The 17,069-nt window shown below is 42.2% G+C and overlaps 1 protein-coding gene across 1 annotated transcript in view; it reads right to left on the bottom strand.

The window, feature by feature from the left end:
* DCT (dopachrome tautomerase) overlaps window positions 1-16,707 on the bottom strand; it is a 35,632-nt gene extending 18,925 nt beyond the window's left edge. Inside the window, exons 1-6 of the mRNA XM_025924362.2 lie at window positions 15,875-16,707; window positions 6,581-6,880; window positions 4,639-4,739; window positions 4,339-4,505; window positions 1,923-2,102; window positions 122-257 (exon numbers count right to left, since the gene is read on the bottom strand). Coding sequence (XP_025780147.2) covers window positions 122-257; window positions 1,923-2,102; window positions 4,339-4,505; window positions 4,639-4,739; window positions 6,581-6,880; window positions 15,875-16,265 — 1,275 coding nt within the window. The 5' untranslated portion in view covers window positions 16,266-16,707. The remainder of the gene's footprint in view (window positions 1-121; window positions 258-1,922; window positions 2,103-4,338; window positions 4,506-4,638; window positions 4,740-6,580; window positions 6,881-15,874) is intronic.
* Window positions 16,708-17,069: the final 362 nt, after the last annotated feature.

The raw sequence follows: 17,069 nt of genomic DNA, 5'->3' as shown, positions 1-17,069 counted from the left end.
ACACACACACACACACACACACACACACACACACACACGAAACCTTAATCTTTCTGAGAAGCAAATACATACAACGTATTATCTAGAAAATTTTCCATCTATTCTGAGCCTTTGAACATACCACAAAAATGGGATCATTGGCAGCAGAGTGTGGCAAAGCGCTTGTCCCGTTCAAGAAGGAATGAACCAAGTTATGCAGGCTCATCATTTGAGAGTCCAGGATCCCGTTTGCTTTATCAAACCCTTCCAGGGCATTCCTGAGAGAAATCAATATGTCAGCAACGAGAGTCACGATTGATAAAGGTCTCTTTTTATCGTTTCCAACCTAAATAATAGTCTTCTAACTTGAGACGGGGCAGGGAAAGGGGAAGCTCTGTCACAGCTCATTAACTGCAACTTAGTCCCAACCTTTAATAATGATCTTAATAAGGGGAGGGAACTCTTGATCACTGCTACTACTGCACTGCTCAGTGGGATTACACCTCTTTTATGTGTACTGTATGACCAATTTTTACCTTCATATCTGTGTCCCATGCCAGGCTATGAACTCTTAGAAGACACAGACTGTGTTTTCTTGTGATTTTGATTGCCAGGGATCAATACCATGCCCAGCACACGGCCAGCGATCAGAAATATTTTTTGAATTAATATAAAATCTTATATTCCCATTTCTCAACTAAACACACCTCTGGCTTGAGAGTGAGAAATAAGTATGGATGTAAATAATATTTTAAACAAAGATGAATAGGGCTTCAAAAAGGCATGATGGATAGATTCATGGTCTGTGATCAGTTATATTCAGCCTTTGAAACATAACTCCAAATTTTTCTTACCCTTGTCTTTTTCCCCTCCCCATTTTGCAGGAAATTCAAATTGTCTTCATCCTAACTCAAGGATCCTCAGATTTAAGCGTACATGGGAATCACTGAAGAAAAACACATATTTCGTGCCCCACTTTCAGAGTTTCTGGTTCAGTTGGTGTGGGCTGGGTTTCACAATCTGTCTTTCCAACCAGCTCCCAAATGATGCCCATTATGGTGGTCTAGGCACCACACCTTGATAACCACTCCTTTAACTCAAATCTATAAAGGTTACACTCCATTTCAACAGCATGTTTACTACAGGAAAAAAATGAATGCATACTCCTTCTCAAACCGTCTTAGGTGTCAGCTTTTACATGACCTTGGACACTACTTGAGGTCTGTGTCTAATGCCAATGCAGACTCTGAGCTCTGTTGCACTTAGCACAGCCTCTGCGTTTACATTCAGTTTACTCCTGTCCAGCCCCAAATAACACATCGGTTGTATAATTTACACACGGTTAGAGAGACTCTGGTTTGGAAGACCATGAATCTATCCACCGTGCCTTTTTGGAGCCCCATTCATCTTTGTTTAAAATCTTATTTGCATCCGTACTTATTCCTTACAATTCTTAAAGTCTTTTTAGAGGGAGAGAATTATTAGTTGGCCTTTAAATTTCAAGTATTGTAATGTCATTGCTGTGCTATAATTTGAGTTGAATTTAGTCTGTAATACTCCTCGGAGATCTTAGACCTCACTGTTACGGTCTATGGCTGATAAATTTAAAAGAAAAGAAAAAGAGCACGAGCAAATGTTTTTAAATACTATATTTAATGAAGTACCCTGGTTCTGAAGACAGTGCTTATATATGTGCCATAATTAGAAATACAAAAGATGGTTTTGAATAGCTAAGTTAGAAGATATTAAAACCACACTACCCATTAGAGTGGGTGGATGATGAGTTTCCTAACAGTGGCTCCTTGTTATCCTTGCTCATCAAGCCCTTACTTAGCTTTGTAAATGACTCCCAACACTGGATTTCCTTCCAGTTCATTACAACTGCAGGCATGAAAATCTAAAATATTGTAAACTGCCAGTCTAACAGAGCTCAGAGCACCAACCTGAAGCTGAAGGTAGAGTTCTGGAAGAAAGGGGGATTGTCAAACTTCTTGAGAGACAGACAATCTTGCACGTCTTTTAAAGTTGGCAATTTCTCACTGTTTCTTCCCACTTGATTTCTTCTCAACAGACCTTCGGAAGTTCCGTTACACAGGGTGACCCGGCGGTTATAATCATCTAGGCTAAGGGTTGTAAGGAGAGTGAAAATAGTATGTTTTAATTTGTGGCTGCTATCGTAACTTTGGGCCAAGCAAACCAAGCAAAAACTTAGTCATAATAAAATCTTATTATAGTTACCTTACAAGGGTCAAAAATATGTGGTAAAAGTACTATCTCCAAAAGTAATTATGGATTAAAGAGTTTCAAAAAACCAGATGCATAAAATATGCATATATATATGAAGATAAAGTACCATTCCATTGGAAAGTAAGAAAGTTTATAAGCAAGATGGTGACTCCTAGGAGATGCATTTGAATGATGAGTAACTGAAGAGAGAGCAGGGTGACCTGTTTTATACCCAGCTAAGCTAGTATTGGCAGAAATGGCTGCGTAAGGCTAGGAGAACATTTTAGGCAAACTGAAGGCAAATGAAGGGCACCGGAGTAAAAACAGACAAAACTAGGTAGAGGAGAGATATTAAGAAAAAAGTTGCATGAGAAAGTGTTCCAAGATGGCAGGGATAGCTATGTGGTAAACACAGAGGCTGAGAAGGTTCCACACCCATAAAAGATTACACTTTACAAGTTTGTTGTGGCCTAGAATTCCACCAGTAGAGCATTATTTCACTGCAGGAGATAAAATATCAAAGATGTTTCTGTGTGGGTTTTAATGGGTAAGGGGATAGTCCTGGGTCTGTGAGAATAGAATCAGCGCACACATGAGGATGAAAGAGGCCAGTACCAAAAAACAAGGCAGAAAGGCCTCCAAGGCAGCATTTCCCAAGTGTGTGCCAGTGACACAGTCTGTGAAGTAAGTGTGTCAGAGTTGGGTGAGTTTAGGCTCCCTCTAAGAGTACACTTCCATAGGAAAGTCTCGGAGATGTTCTAAAATGTAAAACCTTTGTAACTCAGCATTCCTTAAATGTGTTTGATTGGACCACCTATTAATTCCCCAAGGAGCTATGAGAAATGGGGCTTTATGGGAGGGATTATGGCATCATGTCAAAAAGCACTTCTTACATCCCTGCATGTTGTAGGGCACTCTCCACAGGGCTGCAGGAAAAGCTCAGAATGGAGGAGACAGGATCCCTGCCAGCTTGACCTGCACCCCTGCAGACACATGCACATCCACACTGGGGGAGTTGACAAGGAAGCTCGATGCCATGGAGCAGGAGAAAGACACAGGGCGGGGGAGCTAGAGCAGTCTGGTTAAAAACAGGAGGATTTGGAGGAAATTGGTGAATAAAGGAAGGCAGAAGAGCCTTGTGGGGAATTTTTCCTGAGATGTGTGCCAGGGAAAAGAAACCAATCTAAGGGATCATGCAGGACAGGGTTCCCCATGGGCGGCAGGTTGCTCATCTGCTTATGTGTTCTTCAGTATTTCAGAGATCATTCTCCTCTGCCCCATCCCTGGTCCCTCTCAGCTCACCATCGCCCGATGGTCCAGCCATACCAGACTGCTTCCAGAGACTTCTATAGCTTCATACATAATGTTCCCTCCACCTAGGACACACTCACCACCCCACCCTACATCTGCTTAAGGCTGTGCCTCCGCATCTTAGAGGATTTCCCTGCCTCTCTTCTTGGCTTTCCACTTACACCTATCATGATACTTTTCACGCTGTATTGTAATTTGTTTACACACGATCTGCCTTTGTAAACATAAAACCATAGTCAAAAGGGAAGCTCTTTTATCCATCCTTGTATTGCCAGTACTATTTCGCTGCTTGGAATATGATCAGTGCTTAAGAATGTTTGGCTGAATGCAGAAACTACTTCTAATTTTAAAACAGTCGATCTAGGGGCGCCTGGGGTGGGGGGGGGGCTCCGTTGGTTGAGCATCTGACTCTTGATTTGGGCCTGGGTCATGATCTCACAGTTCATGGGATTGAGCCTCGCATCTGGCTTTGCGCCGACAGTGTGGAACCTGCTTTGGGTTCTATCTCTCCCTCTGGGCCTCTCTCCTGCTTGTGCTCTCCCTCTTTCTCTCACTCTCAAAATAAATAAACATTAAAAAAAAGAAGAAAACACTTGATCTAGAAATTATGACCAAGCACATTCAATTTCATACCTGCATTTTTTTTTTTATTAAGGGGCTTAGAATTTTTAAAAATCCTACCTCCTTCAGGAAAATAATTTTCAGCAACACGGAAACAGAACTCAACACACATTAGAAATAGAAATATAAAGTACCTCTCCATCTCTCAGACACAAGAAAATGTGGTCTCTGTATTTCCATTGCAGGTATATATGCCATTACCTATCACAGATAACTTCCCAGGTGGAGAATCTTGAGTTCTGACTAATTAGAGTTGGATCATCTTGTCTTGCTGCCCCAAACAGCTGGTCTGTGCACACGTCACACTCGTTCTTCCCAGTGGCAAAGTTCCAGTAGGGCAAAGCAAAGGACTCGTTGCCAATAAGGCGCTAAAAGCAAAGGGCAAGCCTAGTTATTTAACTCATAATATCAAATACAACAAGAAAGAATGGAAAGCAAAGACTGTTATGGGTCTTGACCAAATGCAAAATTAAAAGTACCCAGTGCATAGTTTTGACCAACCTGGAGATCCCTTTCCAGCCACAGCAAATGGTACCGGTGCCAGGTAACGAAGGCGGGTCCTTGGTGTGAGAAGTCTATGGCCTTGTATGGGCGCCCTGGTCCTAAAGCAATTGGGAAACATGCTAAAGATCGTGGAATAGAATTTTTCAAATGTCAAACCCTTACCCCATTGGGATGGGTCTACAGAGCCAATAAGTCCATGCTGTTTTAATTGAAAAAAATTGTTTGGTTTTGTCATTTATCCCTCTGAAAGCAACAACAGCAACAACAGAACAATTTCGGAAGCAACTAACACTTTTAGGATAAATTCTTCTTCATCTCTCAGAAGTTTGATTGTCAACAGAGATCGAGAGAAATTCAGGTCACTTTCAGCTTTGAGAGCCCTGACATATATTTAATTTTTAAGCAACATTTCATTAAGATGAAATAAAGGTATCCAAAGGAATAGACCACGAAGCCCTCAATGAAATACGTTTTCAAAAGACATTTATCAACCTGTTCCTTATAAATGCACACAGTCATAAGCGAGGGATTAATTAATAGTAAAGTAACTTCAACGGCACTTAGTCCTAATTCAGGCATTTATGAAACTGGGAAGAACTTTCCGTCCTTTTGGGTTTTGCCTCAGCCATTGATCAGTTAAAACCACTAGCTGACAAGCATGGTCGCCAAGACTAGAAGAGAGAGAAATACATCCAAACCAATTTGGCTGGCCATTGGAACTGCCAATTGTAGTGAAAAGCTGTGGGCAATTTAATGAGCTCCTTACTGCCTGTTCTATGCTTCTTCGTCTTTCATAACAGCTTTTAGTGGTTATGTAGAAACTTTAGCTAACTTTAGTTCTTTTTCAAAGTGCCTATCATAACTTCAGAAAGCTGAACAGACACAAATATAAATTTAATTCCTAGATCCAACCAGAAATTATAGTCTTCTGTCCCTCCAGAGAGACTACTCTTTCATAAAGCAAAAATTCCTCAGAGTGATGACGGGAAAACTACACAGGTTTAGAGCCAGAAGAGCCTCCTTATCTATCGATAAAGAAAGACAAATGCTTACCCGAGAGCAAGATTTTAAAGGACTCACACTGAGGAAAGAATGGTTGTCACGGATGATGGCTACATCATCCTTTTTAAGTGTTTCAATTCAGAACGCAGTTTAATATTCCCCAAACTAATGACGCAAAATCCAGCAATAGGGAACCAGTGATAAACCCAAAGACAGGCAATTCCCATGGAATCTGACTATGCAAGTGAACTTGATGTCTTCGTGTGCCCTGACCCTAACCAGGGACCCCAAAAGTGGGGGTGATAGGTAGAGCCAATGTTTCAGAACTGCACCGAGCAGAACTCAGAATGGATTCACACCCCCCTGGAATGTACTGATGTCTGCGGCATTCACTGACTCAATCCCAGCTGGAGTACACCATATTATGGGCACCATGAATGATGAGGATCTGAAAGTCTAAAGAGTAACACATGCGAGTTTAATGAAACGCACTCTCTCCGGACACTCTAATTCTGCACAGAGAAGCGTCATGTGCTTTAGCACATGTTCAGTTAATTCCTCTAATTTGAAGAAAAAGGTCAGAGAGGGCTTCCATGGCCAGATTTAGAATGTTTTCTTCTGGAATCAAAAGGAATTTGCCTCCTCCGCTCCACCAACTCTTGCCTTTGAGGGGAAATAGCTTCACAGAGGAGAGTTTAGACTTTGAACCCAAAACACGAACTCCAGGAGGAAACGTTTTCGAAAGTCAGCCAACGTACTGGTAGAAACTGCTCCATCCCAACTTCGGGCAGCATTTTGATAATCTGATGACTTTCATAAGCCTAACCCTTCCCTAAAGGTTGTTCTCTTGTTAATTCACCTGCCTGATTACTTCCCGCCCACCCACCCCCAGCCCCAAACCTATAGGAATATACCCTAAGCTAAGGGGAAAACCCACCTAATAATGTATCTCTCACAGAGTAATAATGGAGCCACACAAAGAAATCATAAATGCTGGAGTTGGCGATCTGTGGCTGGGTCCCATTGGGCCCCAGGAGGCCGAGCCAGTGTTGTGTGGTGATCACATAGTCAGGGTGTGTGGTGTTCTTTGCGAGGTCTAAGGCGTCCAAGAACTGCTCTCTCTCCTGAAGAGTCAAGGAATGGATATTCTTCCGAACAACAAGGGGTTTCCTTTCGTTGCAATCATGGCCGGTCCAGCCAAACCTGCAGAATCCACAGTGGTACCCATAAAAATGTCCTGGTTTATATTCAAAAGAAAAAAAGAAAAAGGAGAGACAGAAGAGGAAGTCAGTTTATGTAACATGGAAGAAATTTCAGAATCTGAACACTGGGATAGTGAGGAGAAACTGAAGGTGTTTACAAGAAGGCAAGGAAAACCGATTTCCTTCCCTTATTCTCCTCTTGAAATGTTGCTATCTCCAAGTGAACCGAGTGCTAGAGAGTTTTGTAGAAATAGCCCCCGCAGGGGCGCCTGGGTGGCTCAGTCAGTTAAGCCTCTGACTCTTGGTTTCGTCTCAGGTCATGATCTCACGGTTGGTGAGTTCAAGCCCCAAGTGGGGCTCTGTGCCCGGGCATCGTGGAGCCTGCTTGGGATTCTGTCTCTTCCTCTCCCTGTCTCACATGCGTGCTCGTGCACCCTCTCTCTCTCTCTCTCAAAACAAACAAACAAAAAGAAATACTCCCAGCAAAGAAACAGAATATGAAAGGTGTCACATGCTGTTACAGGTGGACTGTGTCCCTTCAAAATCCATAAGTTGAAGTCCTCACCCCCAGTTCCTCAGTGATGACTGTATTTGGAGCTAGAGTCTCCAAAGAGGTAATTAAGTTAAAATGAGGTCATTAGGTGGCCCCTATTCCAACACGACTAGTGTCCTTGTAAGAAGAGGAAATTCAGACGGCAATAGGTACAGAGAGACCATATGAAGACACAGGGAGAAGACAGCTGCGTACAAAACAGGAGAGAGACCTCAGAAGAATCTAACCCTGACAACGCCTGGGACTTTGGGCCTCCAGACGGCAGGACGGTGAGTTTCTGTTTGCCACCCAGTCCGTGGCACTCTGTTACTGCAGTCCTAACAAACTAATACACATGTGCCACCTTCCAAGCTCTCCTTCCTCTCATGCAGGCGTCCCCCCACCCCGTGTCCTCCCCCCACGCCCCCACCCCCAGGCTGCACAGCCATCTCCGACATGCACGCTACTGAACCCCGCCTTACACGTGCACGCTGCTGAGCCCTGCTATCCTGTGGCACACACAGATGGGCCGACCCAGAGTGGTTCGCTGATTTAGAGAAGGAAGGGAATATACACCAAGCTCAGGGCAGAACCCAAATAAATAAGCTGGTTGCCAGGAACTCAGGTGAAATCTAACATTAACAAAGCTGGTTTATTTCACAAAGGAGACAGAGTTAAGACAAAATCAATGGAGGCTGGCAGGTCATAAAGGTGAATTAGCTGCCACGTTATCGAGAAGTGCAAATCACTGCAGGGCTCCCCGTCTGTGGCACAAATGTCTCTGCTTTATCAACCCAGGGAATGAGTACTAGTCCTATGAGCTAAAGAGTTTTCTGATCGGCATCTACGGTTGAAATTATTTCAGCTTGTTCTTGACTTTGCCCTTTTTAGCCTCGATTATTGCCTTTGGTATGACCAACACCTCATTCCCTAGGTGGTGGTAAATTAGAGGGTGAATGTTGTAATATTTCTGGAGCAAAATGGTGAAGCAAAAGGGGATCATAATGCTTATCTCCCAGGGCATGAGAGAGGTTAGAGAAAGCATTAATGTGGGAGACCAACTCTGCTCCCCTGCCCCTCCTCCCCCTCCTCTTTCCCCTATTCCTCCTCTCCTCCTATTCCCCGTCCTCCCAGACCTTTTTACTTGCTTCCCGTTCTACCTGCAGCACTTTTCCCTCATCATCTCTTTAAATTCCTCTTTGCCTGGTTATCCACTACTGGTTTCAGCCTCACAGCGGGTGGTCTACGAGGTCATCCTTGACTCCACATGTCAAGGTCAGATGTTTCTGCACTGAGCAACCCTGGTGCCACATATTCCCCTTTCATTGCATTTATCACAATTATTGACTTGCTTCAGAGACAGGCAGCTAGAAGGCAGTTATCCTGCTGTCTAAGCCTGTGGCTGGCCTTGTACAAAATGACTGTTGAAGAAATAAGAAAAATATAAAGCCAAATTATCACAACGTACACTTTAAAAACCATACACTTTCGGGCACCTGGGTGGCTCAGTCAGTTGAGCGTCCAACTCTTGATTTCAGCTCAGGTCATGATCCCAGGGTTGTGGGATTGAGCCCTCTGTTGGTCTCCACGCTCAGTGTGGAGCCTGCTTAAGATTCTCCCCCACTCCTCTATCTCTTTCTTTCTCTCTCTCTGCCCCCTCCCCAGCTCACGCTCTTTTTCTCTCCATGAAATAAAATAAAACAAAATAAAATAAAACAGAATGAAATAAAATGAAAATTGTACACTTTTATTTGTAGTCATATCTCAATAAAGTTGAATTTCTTTTGAAAAATAATTAAAAACAAAAGCGTATGAAGCATGTAGTAAATAATCCAATACAAGTAAAATTTCTTCTTCCTCTTTCTCCCTATCCTTCTGGATTAAAAAGAAAAGCAAGCCCGGTAAATCATTTGGATGAACTATAAATACCAAAACAGAGGTAAGTAAAAAATATTATGACCATAGTAGAGACAGGATTATTTGAATTTCTAAAGAAAAAGAAAAATTTACAATAGCATGAAACAAAATGATTAGCACTTGTGCTGCGTAAGAAAAAAATGCACAGGCCTCCTTTTCTATTAACCCAATGGATTTTTTAATGTTTACTTATTTTTGAGAGACAGAGAGTGCAAGTGGGGGAAGGGCAGAGAGAGACGGAGACAGGATCCAAAGCAGGCTCTGTGACCTGAGCCGAAGTCTGACAGTTAACCACTGAGCCACCCAGGTGCCCCTACACAATGCATTTTTTGATGGTTAAAGAAAATGTTGTTAAAAATATTATAAGTAGGAAGAATTTCTTAAGGTAATTTATTTGGGTTCTATGCTCCTTGTAACATACAAAATATCCTGTCTATACTCGCATAGTTCAGTTATCTGTATGTTTTAACACTGTATGAGAACATAAATAAAAAATACTAAAAAGAAAAAATCCTACTAGTCCCAAGACCAAAACATGTTTTTGAATGGTTTCAATTAAATTTACAAGTTAAATTTACATTGTCAAGTGAAGTTAAAGTTTACACGGATTACTAGAGTGAAGCTCTTAAATACAAATTACTTATAAATATTTATTGAGCAACTAGTATAGTCCCAGATGCTAAACAACATATTCCAGGGTTATTTTCCCCTAGGGTACCTACTAAAATTGTAGATCTGTTTCAAAACACCTTTCATTAAAACGTATCACCTTCTCTGGCAACGCTCACAGGATTAGAGTATCTTTTGAGGAGTGAATGAAAAAACTGCATCCAAAAAATACTAAATACCCAACTTTCCAGCTGTTTCCCTATAGGCAGATGATTGGAGATGAATATGTAGTCACAGCTTTACAATAGGAGAGTGAGTCCCTCCTTCAAAATGCTAAGGAATAACACACCTAAATTTTCTAATAATTCAAGACATTTCTACATTTAAATGCGTAAAACTTGTCTTTGAGTTTTATTGAAATTGAGTAATTCATAACTTTATGCCATGAGTTGTAATATTCCTGCACTTCCCTTACCACAATTATTTTTGGTTGCTAGAAACAAAATTATCAATAACTAATTATCTCCCCCATTTTTCATTCAACAGATAATTTATTAACACCTACTCCCTAAAGGGCAGGCAGAACTCAGCATGCCTCTCTCTGGGCTCCCAACTTGGTATGTTCAGAGAAGCTGCCATGCTTTGTAACTTTGGACTCAACTTCTCCAGACCTGTCATACTGGGATAAGAGCTCTACTTCATAGAGTTCTTATGGGAAACAAGCATGTTAATATATCGAGCACTTAGAACAGTGCCTGCTACAGAGTAAGTTTTATATTAAGTGTCATTATTAGTAGATGCCACTTAACAAGCAGTATTGGGACTATTTGGCTTCCTGTCTGTCTTCTCCATCCGCTACACTACGGGCACCTTCAAAATCATGTTGGGTTTTCTTCCCTCTTTGTACCTGAAGGGTCTAGCATAACTGGGGCTACATAAACATCAGTTGGGCGGGTAATGAATGAATCAATGAGTAATTGCATAAAAAGCATTGGGCACTAGGAGATACAAATGCAAATAAGGTACAATGCCACCATTCAGGAGATGAAGGACATTGGGGGGATGGGCTAAATGGGTGGGGGGTATTAAGGAGCGCACTTGGGATGAGCACTGGGTATCGTACGTAAGTGATGAATCACTAGTCGGACTCCTGAAACCAATACTACGCTGTATGTTAACTGATTTGAATTTAAACAAAAACTTGGAATAAGTAAACAATAAAACAGAGGGGGGAAAAAGAGGAAGGACGTGTGCGCAGAGAAACACCAACGCAAGTCTAACTACGGGAAAAGTGAAAACGGAGGAACAACCCAAACACCACAGAACACAAAAGACAAAATGATGAATTCTGACTCAGGAGACCGGAGCTGTTTCACAATTATGTTGAGCAAAGACGTTGCTTATTACAAAGCCATACTTGCCTCTGAAAAGCAACACAGAGGTCCTAATTTTCCCAATAAGAAAGAATTGGGGTGGGGGGGAGGGGGGAGATGGGTGAAGGGGATTAAGAAGTACAGACTTCAAGTTACAAAATAAGTAAGTCATGGGGATGTCATGTACAGCATGAGGAATATAGTCAACGTTATTGTATTAACTTTCATTTTGTCGTCTAGGCAACTGTAGGATCACTATGTTGTACACCTAAAGCTAATATATTATATACCAACTGTACCCCAATAAGTAAAAAAAGAAAGCATCTGTCTGCATCTGAGCTCACCTATAACCCAGAAATGTATTCAGTAAAAAAATTCCTTTTCCAGCATATCTCCCAAAGCTCTGCAGTCAGACCCCTTTGATGTTTTGAGCTTCTAAACCTGGTCTAAAGAATTCGTTAAAATGCTGACGACAACTGAAAAATGAAACAACAGGACAGCCCAGCACACAAAATATTTATGTTTCTAATTTAGATTCCCTAGTGGTTTCTCACATCAATTTAACCTGAGTTCATTTTTTCCCCTAATCTACCAATAGCAGCAGCAAAAAATAGAAGAAGATGGGCCTTTTAGAAAAGATTGCATTATCTTACTGGAAAATGGAGAGGGGAAAAAAAATGAAAGGGTCCCTTGATACCAATCTATCTACCATTGAATACGTCCTTGGGCAAAAATTAAATTTAAAAAGACAAAGTCCTAGACCTACTTAGGACGGGGATAAAAATGGAGAGTTAGAAAAACCAAGCCATGCACGTTCCTACATGAACTGTATCAGCTCAACCTCAGAAAGCCATTAGACTAAATAAGCTTAAAGACCACCGATTAGTGAATTTACAAGGAGCTCTAAATAGCCTATTCCTTTTAATTAGAGATTCTATTATTTTAATAACAATACTTCATGCTCACATACAGCCTTTCATCTACAGAGCTCAAAAAGTTTTTACAAGTGTGGTTTCATCATTATCCCCATTTTAGAGATTGGAAAATGGAGGTACTTAGCCTCGTGTACAAACAAGAAGCTCTCAGACAACAGTTCAAAAACTATTCGCTGTGCATGTTTTCCAAAAGTCCAAACACACAGCTGCAATTGCTATGTTCTAAGACTCGTAAGGTGAAAAGCTAGCGCCATCTTCTCCTGAAATTCAGCTCTTCCTCACCACTAAATTTGGCAACTTTTTGGTTTCCATGTATCCCTACGGAGAATAGAGAAGTTCTCTCCAGAGAACTCGAACACATAATTTAGGGGTTTTTCCCCCTTCAGAGTTTGTTTTTATTTCTCTTTCCTGGGTTAATATCATTTACCAGCTACGAGTTCGTGAAGACTGTGGGGTATTTTTTAGTTTTTAACTTTATTTTATGGGGGTAAGAATATTTAACATGAAATCTACACCCTTTACCGCATTTTTAGGTGTCCAGTACATTATTGTTGACCCTTGGTAAATGTGGTACAGTAGCTTATTCATCTTGCATAACTGAAACTTTGTGTCTGTTGACTAGTAACTCTCTGTTTCTCACTCCCCAGGCCCCTGGTAACTACCATTCCACTCTTTGATTCTATGAATTGGAGTATTTTAGATACCTCACAAAAGTAGAATAGTAGCCCATTTGTATTTCTGTGACTGCTTCATTTCCTTAGTATAACGCCCCCTAGGTTCATCAATGCTATCACGTATTGTGTGATTTCCTTCTTTTTTATTTTTATTTTTTTATTTTTTTAATTTTTTTTTCAACGTTCATTTATTTTTGGGACAGAGAGAGACAGAGCATGAACGGGGGAGGGGCAGAGAGAGAGGGAGACACAGAATCGGAAACAGGCTCCAGGCTCTGAGCCATCAGCCCAGAGCCCGACGCGGGGCTCGAACTCACGGACCGCGAGATCGTGACCTGGCTGAAGTCGGACGCTTAACCGACTGCGCCACCCAGGCGCCCCGATTTCCTTCTTTTTTAAGACGGAATAGTATTCAGTTAGACGTATGTACCACTTGGCTAAAATGCAGAGAAATTGGAATCCTTGAACACTATTGGTGGGAATGCGAAATGGTGCAGCCACTGTGGAAACAGCAATATGGAGCTTCCTCAAAAAATTAAAAACAGAACTACCATACGATCCAGTAATTCCACTTCTGGATATTTATCCAAAAGAATGAAAATCAGGATCTTGTAGAGATACTAGCATCCCCATGTCTATTACACCACTGCTTTCAAGAGCCAAGATGTGGAAAAAATCTAAATGTCCATTGACAGGTCAATGATGCATCTAATTTTCCATTGCATTAACAAAGTTCAGGGTCATCAATAGTCTGCTTTCCATAGCTAAACTACATCTCTTTTTTTAATAACCTTTGAGTGACCTAGAAGAATCCCAGGATCCCTATTTACAAAAAGCTATGAGGATACCAGAGAGGAGGGCTTTTGGGTGTTCAAGGTCAGGTTTAGATTCTGAAGACTGCCTCCCAAACCACAAAAACTTCCCTTGGAAGACAAGCAACTCACTCTGGGGGGAGAATAAGCTGAATGAAGGTCATGTGGCTAGCTTTGGGACTCATGACACATCACAAAATGGTGATTACTGTTTATACTAAATTGGTTTCCAGCTCAGCCACTAGGACTTGGCCTGGCCAACATAAGTGGAGCCATCCAACGTTCATATGGAAAGAGCTATGGTCCTCAATGAGTCTACACAGATCAAATCATGGAGGAGGAAACAAAGACCATACACACTGAGAAAACTGCTTCCTTGAACTGGTCTACAGACATGTGATGTCCTTACTGTCTGGACTTATAGGCCAAACCCTGTTTCTGACCTACTGCCTCTCAGGCATATGTTCATCCTCCTCAGAGCAGGAGATCTCTTTTTATGTTAGGAAGCAGGTCACTGTTACCCGAATTTCCTGTCACTTCCGGAGAACTAGTTATAGGCATTTCTTCTGGAAAGGGAAATTAAAATTACCCCTTCTATTCTGCCATTCTCTGTCCTTTCCAGCCCCCTAAAAAAACAAAAAAACAATACACAAAACAAAACAAAACACTTGCTAGCCAGTTCAAAAATATAACGTAGATGATGATAAGAAGTAAGAGTTATATGTGATTGCCTAATATCTTCTGCTCCCAGATTCTATAAATGGGGATGCCCAACCATTGTAAGCCGTGCCACTCTATCATTGGTTGGCCTAGAAATAAGTATTCTAGAAGAATTTTTGAGTCATAGACAAAGAAGTTAGTATGTAGTGTGGTTTCAATCACACAGGTAATATGAAACCTGCTGCTTCTCAGACAAAGGCTGTGAGAATCCGTGAAATAATGTCTATAGAAGCAAATGCTCAATTAGCTTAGAAAAAAAGTGGATAGTATGTGTTCAATATGCTATTTGAAACTTTTGTCACAATGAATACCAGAGGCAAACCTAACGGTTGCTTTGAATCACAGAATTAGCAAGATGGCTACAAAATGATGTGTACAGCCAGAATTTTTTACAAGTTAGAAAAACTAATATCATTCCTACATTGACATCACAGTCCTTTGTACATTTCCTGAGTTTATGTTTTTATGCTCCTGCATAGCTCAATTATCTGTATTTCCTATGTGCCAGCATCATATGAGAACATGAGTGAAAAATAATAATAAAAAGGAAAGCTTCCTATGCAGCTGGATGCTGTAGAACAGTGGCCAAGGGCTTTGCTAAAGTTACCACTTGTGTTTTCTGTGTTTCAAATGCCCTGCCAGCCTTTGAGTGTTTATCACCGCTGTGCATGGCTGCTGAACACAGAGAGGCACTACTGAAAAGGATTTGGGAAGGCTCAGAAGAGCCAGAGGAATAAGAAATGCCCAGAGATTTCAAAGAAATGAGTCAAAAGAGAGACCAAGGTCTGAAAGAGGGACACGGGGCAAATCTTGAAATGCCCACATCCAACCCAGGCAAGAGCAGAAAAAGCCATTGTTATTTTATGACTCTCCTCCCCCAGCTCACTGAAGCTCGGTCCACCACATCCCTCCAACTTTGCCCAAGTGACAACCCAAGCATAACCTTAGCTAGCAAGATGTACTCTGCTTGAGCCCCGTTCAAAACATGAGAAACACTGAGACCAGGACTGCGGAACACCTGCCTTTGACTCCTGTCTTCTAGATGCCAAGGTTACCCACCCCCTCTTCTACAAGCGCAAACCCATTTCAGAAGGAGAGGCCACCAAACCAATCTTGAAAGGACTTGCTCTGAGGTTCAAAGCTGACTCTGGAGCTCGTTAGCTTCCCCTTCCAACAGACAAGCCAATGGCATGTTGGCATGAGTTCACATAACCAGGCTTGGCCCATGGAATATTCATTTGGTTTCTATAACTAGATGTCCTAGAGGGTGTGAAAAATATAACCAAGACATCAGTCTTACCCAGTTCGTTGCCTATGAAAAACAAACTTGGCTGGCCATTTAAAGCCTGGTCTAACACTTCCAAGAGCTTCTTCTCTTTCTGAGAAGGGGCTCCCTTCCCACCTGGGGTCCCCTGACCCGGCTCAGAGCATGCCCGCGTCTTGTCCACCTGCCTCACCTCTGCATCTGCAGGTCCGGTGGAAGAACTTCCTTGGCCACCATTCTCGGTCATCCTGGTTCCGTAGGATGTAAGGACCACTCCAGGGCCTGGTGTCAGCTTGCACCTCCACGCACTGGCCCCGGCCCTCCAGATAGCCACAGATGTTGTCCGGGTCCTCACCCAGTGGTGGGCAGCACTCCTTGCTCACCAGGTTGTTCACGGTCATGCAGACCCTGGGGAACTGTGCCCAGGCTCCAGGCAGGATTCCACAGCCCAGGCAACCGAGCAAAAGCCCCCACCCAAGGGGGCTCATGGCTTTATCAGCAGAAGAACCCGCTCTTGCTTTCCACTCCCTGATTCTACTCTGCCTTTCTCCTTGTCTTCCACTCTTAAGCTCTTGAGCATTCATTCCGTTGATTTTTGGTTTTGAGGGTGAGGGAGTTGATATTGTTTTGCTTGGCGTTCTAGCGCTCTCCTCCTTAAAAAATACCTACAAAAATCGCAGAGCCCACGTGTGTACACGTGTGTACGTGCACACACACAGACTATTTTATATGATCCAAACAGCTAAAACAAATTTAAAGCCATTAGGAGCACCTCTAACAGCCAGATTTAATGAGGGTAGCGCTTCTCACCATCTTTCCCCCGTTAAATCAGGCTTTGTCTAATTGAGTTAATTTACGGGGTACTGCAGTCATCCTACTTATTATACTGGTATTTCTAAACCCCCTCCTTTCCTCTTTAGCCCATAACTTTAATTGCCTTGAACTCAGTTCAAAAGCCAAACACCGTGCTGCCTTTATTCTATCTGGCTTGCCAAACCACGGGGCCTTGTGAGGTTTGTTGTAAGGGCTGGGAGAAGCCATCATTAGGGGGATTAGTATTAGAGAAACCCTCATTGTTAGCACATGACCCGAAGTGCATAATGAAGTCCATACAGTTGCTGGCTTTGTCTCAAAAGGGCAAAACCATCTTCATTATCTGGGCTCATGTGCCCCGGCCAAACTTGTGACCTCAGACTTCCCGGGGAGTCAGTAGATGCAGTGAGTTCCTCGTTGTTGTTAAAAGGCCTTTACAGACAAGCGCGCATAGCTAACTACAATTCACTCCTGACTACTCGCTGACGTGCTGGAAAGACCACTACAGGAGGTCACACAACTTCAGAAATAAAGAAACATTTATTTAGGGCTGACGTACAAGGAATTGCTTTGTT

This window comes from Puma concolor, chromosome A1 (genome assembly GCF_028749965.1).
Source record: "Puma concolor isolate L17-30 chromosome A1, mPumCon1.1.hap2, whole genome shotgun sequence".
Taxonomy (NCBI): Eukaryota; Metazoa; Chordata; class Mammalia; order Carnivora; family Felidae; genus Puma; species Puma concolor.
The sequence above is the reverse complement of the archived record's forward strand: the minus strand, read 5'-3'. Positions and strand labels throughout refer to the sequence as shown.